This window comes from Meleagris gallopavo, chromosome 11, assembly GCF_000146605.3.
Source record: "Meleagris gallopavo isolate NT-WF06-2002-E0010 breed Aviagen turkey brand Nicholas breeding stock chromosome 11, Turkey_5.1, whole genome shotgun sequence".
Lineage (NCBI taxonomy): Eukaryota > Metazoa > Chordata > Aves > Galliformes > Phasianidae > Meleagris > Meleagris gallopavo.
In genome coordinates, this window is record NC_015021.2 from 8,057,760 (window position 1) to 8,066,027 (window position 8,268).

At 37.9% G+C, this 8,268-nt stretch overlaps 1 protein-coding gene across 1 annotated transcript in view; it reads left to right on the top strand.

The window, feature by feature from the left end:
• LOC104912639 (calsyntenin-2-like) overlaps window positions 1-6,494 on the top strand; it is a 163,929-nt gene extending 157,435 nt beyond the window's left edge. Inside the window, exon 6 of the mRNA XM_019618862.2 lies at window positions 6,373-6,494. Coding sequence (XP_019474407.2) covers window positions 6,373-6,494 — 122 coding nt within the window. The remainder of the gene's footprint in view (window positions 1-6,372) is intronic.
• Window positions 6,495-8,268: the final 1,774 nt, after the last annotated feature.

Sequence of the window (8,268 nt, forward strand, 5' to 3'; positions counted from 1 at the left end):
TTTTTGTACCTGCTCCTGTTTCTCTTCTTGCTACAACACTGACTTGGCATTATTGACTGTTTCGTGTTTTGGGACAGTTAAATGTTCAAAAATGCTGAGTGTTCAGTATTTTGTGTTTTGAGCTGCTCATTGTGGATACACTCTCTGCTCACAGAAATGCCATTTCCAGAAGGCTAGTTCAACAAAAAATGCAACTGAGTATAACATGTAACAATTTCGAAGATGATAGATTGTTTTTTCCCTCTTATTGAGGGTACTTGACTCTCTAGAAGGCCTGGTCTCTTCCCCTCTGTTTTTAATACTCTGGTTTATTGGGCAGAAAAGTTGGAGTGGTGGACTGATGTGAATAAACATGCTCAAGAGTGTTTGTTGTTGTTGTTGTTGTTTTAAGTAATAGTTAAATTTCTGAAGGAGTTTTCGAAGAAGTTTTATTTCTGATAAACTGTTTGTCTCTCTTATGCACATAATTGTCAAAGGTAAGTTGTCCTAATAGGATAAATTTTCAGACTCTTAAAAATACTTCTAAAAAGTAAGAAGCCTTTAGCTGGTGGCTAGTGTTGTGGAGTATTTTTCCTTTTGAAGGCAGACTTCAAAACTGACTGTCTGCAAACTTCTTTGGAGAAATGGAGTTTTTTTTAAAAAACAAACAAAAACAAAAAACTTGTCATAACCATTACTTGAAAGTGCAGTTTCAGAGGGACAAAGACTCAGTGTTCTGAGGACATGATATAGGATAATGCACCTGAGAGTGGATTGTCTATATGGGCAGGTGGGTGTCATTCTTTGCTGTGGGCTCCCATTATTTCCTGTGTTTCCTCTCTCTAGTTATTTGCCAGGTTTGTGAGAATTCAACTGTTTTTGTGGTGAGGAATGCATCATGACTGGTGACTGCTTTTTTTTTTGTTGTTGTTGTTTGTTTGTTTTTCTTCTATGGTCATATGCAAAATGTCCTAGCTTAAATGAACTTGCATTTCAGAAGTGCAAGGCATGCACAGTGTGGATGAATCAAGTGTGGAAGAGAGGACAGAGCATGTTGAAAGCTAGAAGAAACAATCTCTTCAAACAGAACTTTCTGTGAATGCTCCATGTACCTTTCTGCCTGAGTTCAACATTTTCCTTTGGTACTACAGAGCCTTTTCATTCCTTTTGTTACAAAAGAAACCCTGTCAGTCAGATGCTTATGTATGCTTAAGCCACCAGGGCTGGTGTTGGTAAAGGGTGATTGGTTGAGGTGTGCGTGTTTTTTATCAGTGCTTCCTACCCAATGCAAACTACACTTGGACCTTCTGTTTTAGAACGACACTACATGCTTCACAAGGCATACCTTTTCTGCGTATAATAAATGGTGTAATCTCTTACTTGATCAAAAAAGAAATATACTTACTGCAAAATAGGTTAATACCCTGGAGTAGTATTTTCTTATATTTCAGAGGAGATTGTGAGTACAACTCATTTGTCATCACAGTAGAATGAAGTCCAAATTTATTTGTGGTAGATCTGCAGTTAGCACATAGCCTCTGTGTATTGTAGGTCACAACACAGTTTGCTCACTACATTGACTCCTGAGGAAAGCTTTATTTATCAACAGCTTTAATCTAGTGCTCTTTAGTGCATAGCATTTCAATACAGCGTTCTTGTTTGTATGTAGGAGGTGAATATTCTTTTTTTTTTATATTTATTCTCATGTAAAAACTGTGTTCCAAAACATAAATCAGAGCCTTATGGCCTCTTGTGGTGTGAGCCATAGCAGAGCTTTCACACCACACTGTTCTGCAGCACTTTCCTCACTAATCAGAGTGCTGCACTATGCTTGCAGCCGTTTTCCTGTGTTCATGAAGGTATGTATTCAAGATCTGTGACCTGACACAGCTCCCTGCAGTGTCCTTCCCACCCCAGCGCTGTGCCTCCCCATGCTGCAGAGTGCTTTTGACAGTGGGCTGTTGTCCCAGCCTTGGTTCCAAGTGCAGCCAAGGCAGAGGTCAGTGGTCAGTGTGCTGAATTTCCTCTTTTTGCTAATACAGATTTTCAATTGAAAGAGCAAAAGGAACATCATCTTGTACAGGACATGTTTGGGACAGCAAGTATATTGTGTAATTTTTAGCACTCTGGCTTTGGATGGCACCTTTTGGGCAGAATAAAATATTAATTCATCACTGTGACAAATCATAAAACCTGATCCAGCCTCTGCTTAGCACTCCATAGGAAGATTTTTCTTTCTTCTGTCAGGTTGTTTCAGCACATAATGAGCCAGCTTAGTGTGCAGCTTTTCACTGGCAATTAATCCCCACTTCAAATGAAGGTCTGTGCTCAAGTAAGTGACAAACAGCAGTCTGATCCACTCAGGAAAGAATTGAGGCTTTAACAACAACAACAAAAAGATGCTGAATAAAGCATTTTGAAAGTGAGACGGACAGGAGATTATATTCCTGTCAGAACTACAGCAGGCAGTAAATCCAGAAAAGCAACTGTCAACTTTTTTTTTTTTTTTTCCCCTTTGGTAGAAGTAGTGCAGAGATGTAAGAAGAGTGAATTGGCACATCATTACAGTGTGGTGGGACCTTTACAGTTAGTCCTGATAGTTAGGCAGCAACTCAGCAGCGACTTGGCTTTCCACAAAAACACTTCTTTTTTTAAACATTATAGCAATTCTGCTACTGGTGCAGACTAGTGTGGGAGTAGGGATTCATCTCTCTTGCTTTCTTTGACACTAACAGCATATCTCGTGTGCCATCTGAACAGAGCTCAAGGCTTAGTTATCTCCTAATGTTGGGAAAGCAGGGATAGGCGATGCTTATCAGAATGCTTTTTTTTAACAGCTGTGCTCTAAGCCTTTTATGAAACATGTAATCTCTACATGTTTATTCTTACTGTATTTTAGTAATATAGTATATTTGCTCTTTCTATGCCTGTATATGTTTTCTATACCTGAAATAGAACTCTTCACAGATGAATTTTCAAAAGTTGAATGTTCATATTCTCAAGTAACTTTATTCATTTAATTCTGGATGGAATTGCCAGCTACTGATGGTGAAGAAAGATGTTTCTGAATAGAAAAAGTCTTTGAAAGCTGAAGCTAGAGCATTGTTTTAAACTCCCTCCTGACCCCAATATATGTATGTGCTACTATACCACTTGTGTGCTGTAGAAATTGCAGCACTCCTTTGAAATTTCCAATTATTCAAGACCTTCCAATTATGGCTTCTATTGATCAGCACATTTGGGAATAGTCTAGGCACAGTTGATGATCTGGGAGCCTCTGGAAGGTCCCCTGAGCACTAATTCAAAGCTTGTGGGTAATTCAGGAATAATAGTACAAACTTTATAGGCCTAGGATGTTAGAATTAATGTGCTCCCTAGTTCAAGCCCAAGGCTTTGTAAGCCAAATGCCAGATTAGTTCTCTGCTAGCAAGTTCTCTTTAATTTGTCACTAGAAACCTATAAAATTACCATGTAATTGTTATAAAATTAAAAATACAAAATCAATGTTTGTTAACAACATAGAAAAGGAGCCTTTCAGTCCTTCAGCATTTCCTAAGTTTCGTAAGTAAATAGAATAAATATAGGCTAAGCAATGTAATGAGTACTTTATTAGTCTCAAGGCCATAATTTATTGAAATGCAATGAATTATTCTTTGTGAGGTGGCATGACAGATTTTGCCTCCCACCCGAGCTGCTGCCTTTAGTATCTATTTTGTTATTTTTTCATAAACAATACATTGCATGAGAATGAGTTTTATGCAGAAGACGGAGCATCAGCAACATTGTTATTTATCAGAATGTTTTACCATGTAATGAGCTGGTTGAAGCCAGTAAGATGTTAATGAGAATATTCTCTAATCTTTCCCATTGCATAAGAAAAACTCTTTCAATTTTGTCAATATTTGTCTGCTTACCGGAAATCCAGCCAGCTCCAATTCTCACACCCAGTTCTTCAGTTTTCTCTTAAAATCCTGCTTTACTAGAAGTTAAATGATGAGAGCCCATTCTGAAAGTATGTCACTGCAGATCCCTTCTGACTTGGCCCTGGATATGGCTACCTGCACAGTTTGCAGAAATCTTTCCTGAAATATAGCTGAGGAAGGTGCCTTTTCTCTTGGTTTTCTGGTCCTTAGTTCTCAGGCACATAATAACGCATAAAGCTGGGTTACTTTGTCTTATGAAATGTTTTAGTTTTCTTGCTAGATCAGTGGCTATCATAGTTATGAGTCATAGACATCACCTATGTTACTCTAGGAAGCCTGTTCCATTATTTGATTACTTTCAAGTAAGGCATGTTTTTCCTTGTATGTAGGAATCTGGGTATGGAATATTGCATGGTAACCTGAGCAAATTAATTAAGAGAACTTTTTAAGAACACTTCTATTTTTAAATAGCTTTTCTATCTCTGGAATCAGTGAAAATTAAAGATTCAACAGAAGGTTGTTCAAAATATGTTTTGCTGGTATAACACATAACTACAAAAATAAATATCTGTATGTTCCTTTACCAAGTGCTTTTTAGCTCTCTAATTCTTTGTCCTTTCTGATGAAGTATCTTGAAATGTATGCTAAATATTAGCTTGTACAAGACCTTTACAAGGTCACCCTGACAGGTGGAGTTTAATTTCATGCATGACCAGCCAATTAGTTCAACAGAGTTGGGCATTCAGCATCCAGAGAAATCTATACCCTTCTCTCCTCCCCCCAAAGAATTTACAGTATTTATTGGAGACAATATAATTTCCAAAATTAGAAACACTTTAACAGAGCTTTCATGAAATGTGCATTTCTGTTTGTAAATTAACCTTTTCTTACAATCAAGCATTTGCTTAGCTGCTCTAGAGAGAAAAATGCTAATGAACAGAAAAGTATGAAAGACCTCTCTCAATAACACTTGTTGATCTTTGCAGAAGTGCAGACAGTTCCCTGCCAGGAGGCCTGGTTCAGCCAGCCACTAAAGTTCTGTGCAGAGACTTAATTTCTTAACTTTTCTGCTTTTCTGATTTCTTTAGTTTTTAAGAAATGTATTAGAAGTTGCAGCCCTGTGTAAAGCAACTTATAGGTTTGTTTTGTTTTGTTGTTGTTGTGGTTGGTTTTTTTGTTTTTTTTTTGTTTTGTTTTTTTACATCTAAGTGCATGTACTTTAAGTTGCTCATTTAACATGCTATAAATTGGCATTTAGCAATGTGAACATAAATCTATTTTGGATATGGCCTACAATATCCACACCTGACTTAGTGCACTGAGCTGCCTGCAGGAGTTTTAATGAAGTTAAAAAGGATTGTTCCCCTCACCAAACACATTTCTTGGAAGGAAAAAGAATTAATCTTAATACAACTCTATAGGAAAATAATAAATACTGTTCCTGACTTGCATCCATGTTTTGTTCTGCTGGATGGCAGTAAAGTGATCATAGAACCGAACACCAAAAAATGTTCAGGCTAAGAGCCTGTGGGATTCTTTATGCACATATGAGCTGTATTCTGAAATAATCCCATTTTGGGCATCTGCTGAACTAATATATTCTTGATGCATGACTAGCCCTAAGATACTTCAGAGGGAGAGGTGCTATTTAAGCCTCTAGTTTTATTTTTTTAAAACTGCAGCACATATTAAATAAAGGTAGAAAAATGTGTCAGGATCAGTTTCCTGGGAGTTAACAGCTAATTCACTTACCAGGGTAAAGACTGCTGGACTAGCAGGATGCAGATTTGAACTTGTGTTGTCACAGAAAGCTTTCCAATAGTATGAGCTTTTTGGAAGTTTGTAAGAGACTTCTGTTATGAGTCCTTGACCTTACATTTTTTTTGGGTCTAGATCCTATAAACCATCTAGACAAATAGTTCTCATGTAAAGCAAACCACAGGTCTAGCATCGTGGAATCATAACATCAAAGAATGGCTTGGGTTGGAAGGGACTTCAAGGATTATTAAATTCCAGCCCCTCTGCTGCAGGCAGGGTTACTAGATCAAGTACTAGATCAGGTTGCCCAAGGCCTATCCAACTTCGCATTGAACAAATCCAAGGATGGGGCATTGCAGCTTGTTCCAAATTTTGGTCCTCAGCCTCGTACCTGGACATCTGCCACCTGTGCAGGCTGCCTCCGTGTCACTCAGAAGCACTTTGCTAGCCCATGGATCAGACATTGACAGCACTGGAGCTCTGTTGCAAAGCTGTCAGTGCTCCATCTGACAGTGACCCTCACATTTGGTCTCAATTGACTATTGTTATCTCAAGACAGCTGTGCAAAAGCAGAAAAAGCATTACTAAAGGAAGTTTTTTTTCTTTTTCTTGTAAAGCATTATTTTATCAGTCACCTGATATTGCCAGCTGATCCTGACATTTATTAATCACAAATTGAATGTTAGGATTTATTTTCTTCTTGTTCTTAAAGTAAGAGATGAACTCCGACATGGGGCTTCCTGGGAAGTCGTGCTTCAATTTGACACAGTCATCACCATCCGTGGGGACAATGCCCAAACTGTTCAACCTCTCTCCAAAAGCCTCCTAGAGTGAGGCCAAATGAATAGTTTCACTTAGTCAGATTCAAGCACCCTAGTAGAGCGCTACATTTTGCTTTTCCAGCCCAGAGCACAACTAGCCAGCAACTGTTTGGAGGCACTTGGCCCTGGATTGAGTATGTTCAGGGCCTGGTAAAGGAGAGCAGGGGTGTGAATCCTTTCAGTTATAAGGAAAACATGAGGACAATCCTTCAAACTGAGATGTGGAATAATCTCATTGTTCAGGCATTTTTGTGCTGGAGGTGACTTGATTATATCAATCCCTGCAGGGGGGAAGGGATGTGGAGATTCACGATAGGCAGCTTTTTAATCTACTAACGAAAAGAAAACTAATGAGATTCAGTTCTTAGAACTTAAAAGTTACAGAAATTTAAATGAGTTAATAGAACAAAGTATGGTTTTCATAATATGATGTTTTTCCTTGAGAGATGCTAGCACAGCATTTTGTTAGTGTTTATTCTTAAAAGCTTCTGGAAGCCTAATGCATTTCCCTTGCTGGCAGTGGTGCAGACCTGGGAAACCAAGGACCTTAGGTTCCTCCTTGTTTTAAGTTTCTAAACCCTAAAAATGAAATGTTTAAAAATATTTAACAGGTTTTACGGACTTTTTCAATTTGAAAAAGCTGAACTTGAGTTCTATAGAATCCATGGCTTTTTGAATTCCTCACTCTATGTTAAAAGCAAACAATAAAAACTCTCAATATTTTAGGTGGGTCTGCAATTGTTCCAGTGTGTTAATTGTGAAAGCAATGGTGAAAAGAATAATGATATTTAGTGGAAGTAGTTAATTCCTTTTTTCTATCTTTATTCGTCAAATTTCTCATAAGTTCTAATATAAAGGGGTATATTAGGGAAGACAAAAGGGAATGGTAATTCTACAGTTGACCAAGAAAATGTTGCATAAAGTCACAATTCAAATGCTCATTTCTTACAAAATTTTGGAGAGTCTTTTGTTTCAGAAAGTATGCTTCCTCCTCACTGTATAGGGGATTGGTTTCTAGGTGACTAGCTAAATTATAGGATTTCAGCATAAAGCTGTCAATGGTAAATACTAAGATAACTGCATTTGGAATCATATTTTGCTGTTCGCTAACATGCAGCAGTGCTATTGTGTGCATCTGATGTGAGATTTTTCTTAAATTATGTTTCAAAGTGAAGCTTTCTGGCCTGTGTGGGGTAGTTAGTATATGAGTATTGATCCATTTTGTGTGCATAAACTTGAATGTGCTTTTAACCACAGACATTTTCCCAAACATACTTGCCTTGTGAGGCATAAATGCACTTTTATATAATCATGTAAATCCATGCAACAAGCAACTAGCTTTGAATGTCAAGATTGTAAACGCATAATGCTGATTTGTAATTAGCATAGGGTGTAATTAGTCTAAAGACTCTTGGTCTGCAAGATATTAAAGCAAAACATTTGTGTTTTTTATGATTAGCCATTTTGTAAATCATCTTCAGTGTTAGAAAACATTCCAGTTCCCTCTGAGAGGGTCTCTGCTCCCTTTGTGTTTCCCACATGTCTCAGCAGCGGGGGCGGGGGGAAGACAAGTAATTTACACTGCTGACGTCTTATTCCTGTCAGCTAGAACTTGTGAACACGTTAATGATCATGTATGCAGGACTGTTCTGTCCTAGACTCTAGGCTGAAAGGTCTGTGCAGCTCTTGCCATTTACTGTAATGTGATTCAGAGGCAATGACTTCTCAGGATCTTTCCTTTCAGAGCTGCTAAGCTGATTTTCATCAGCGCTTGCTTTTTTTTTTTT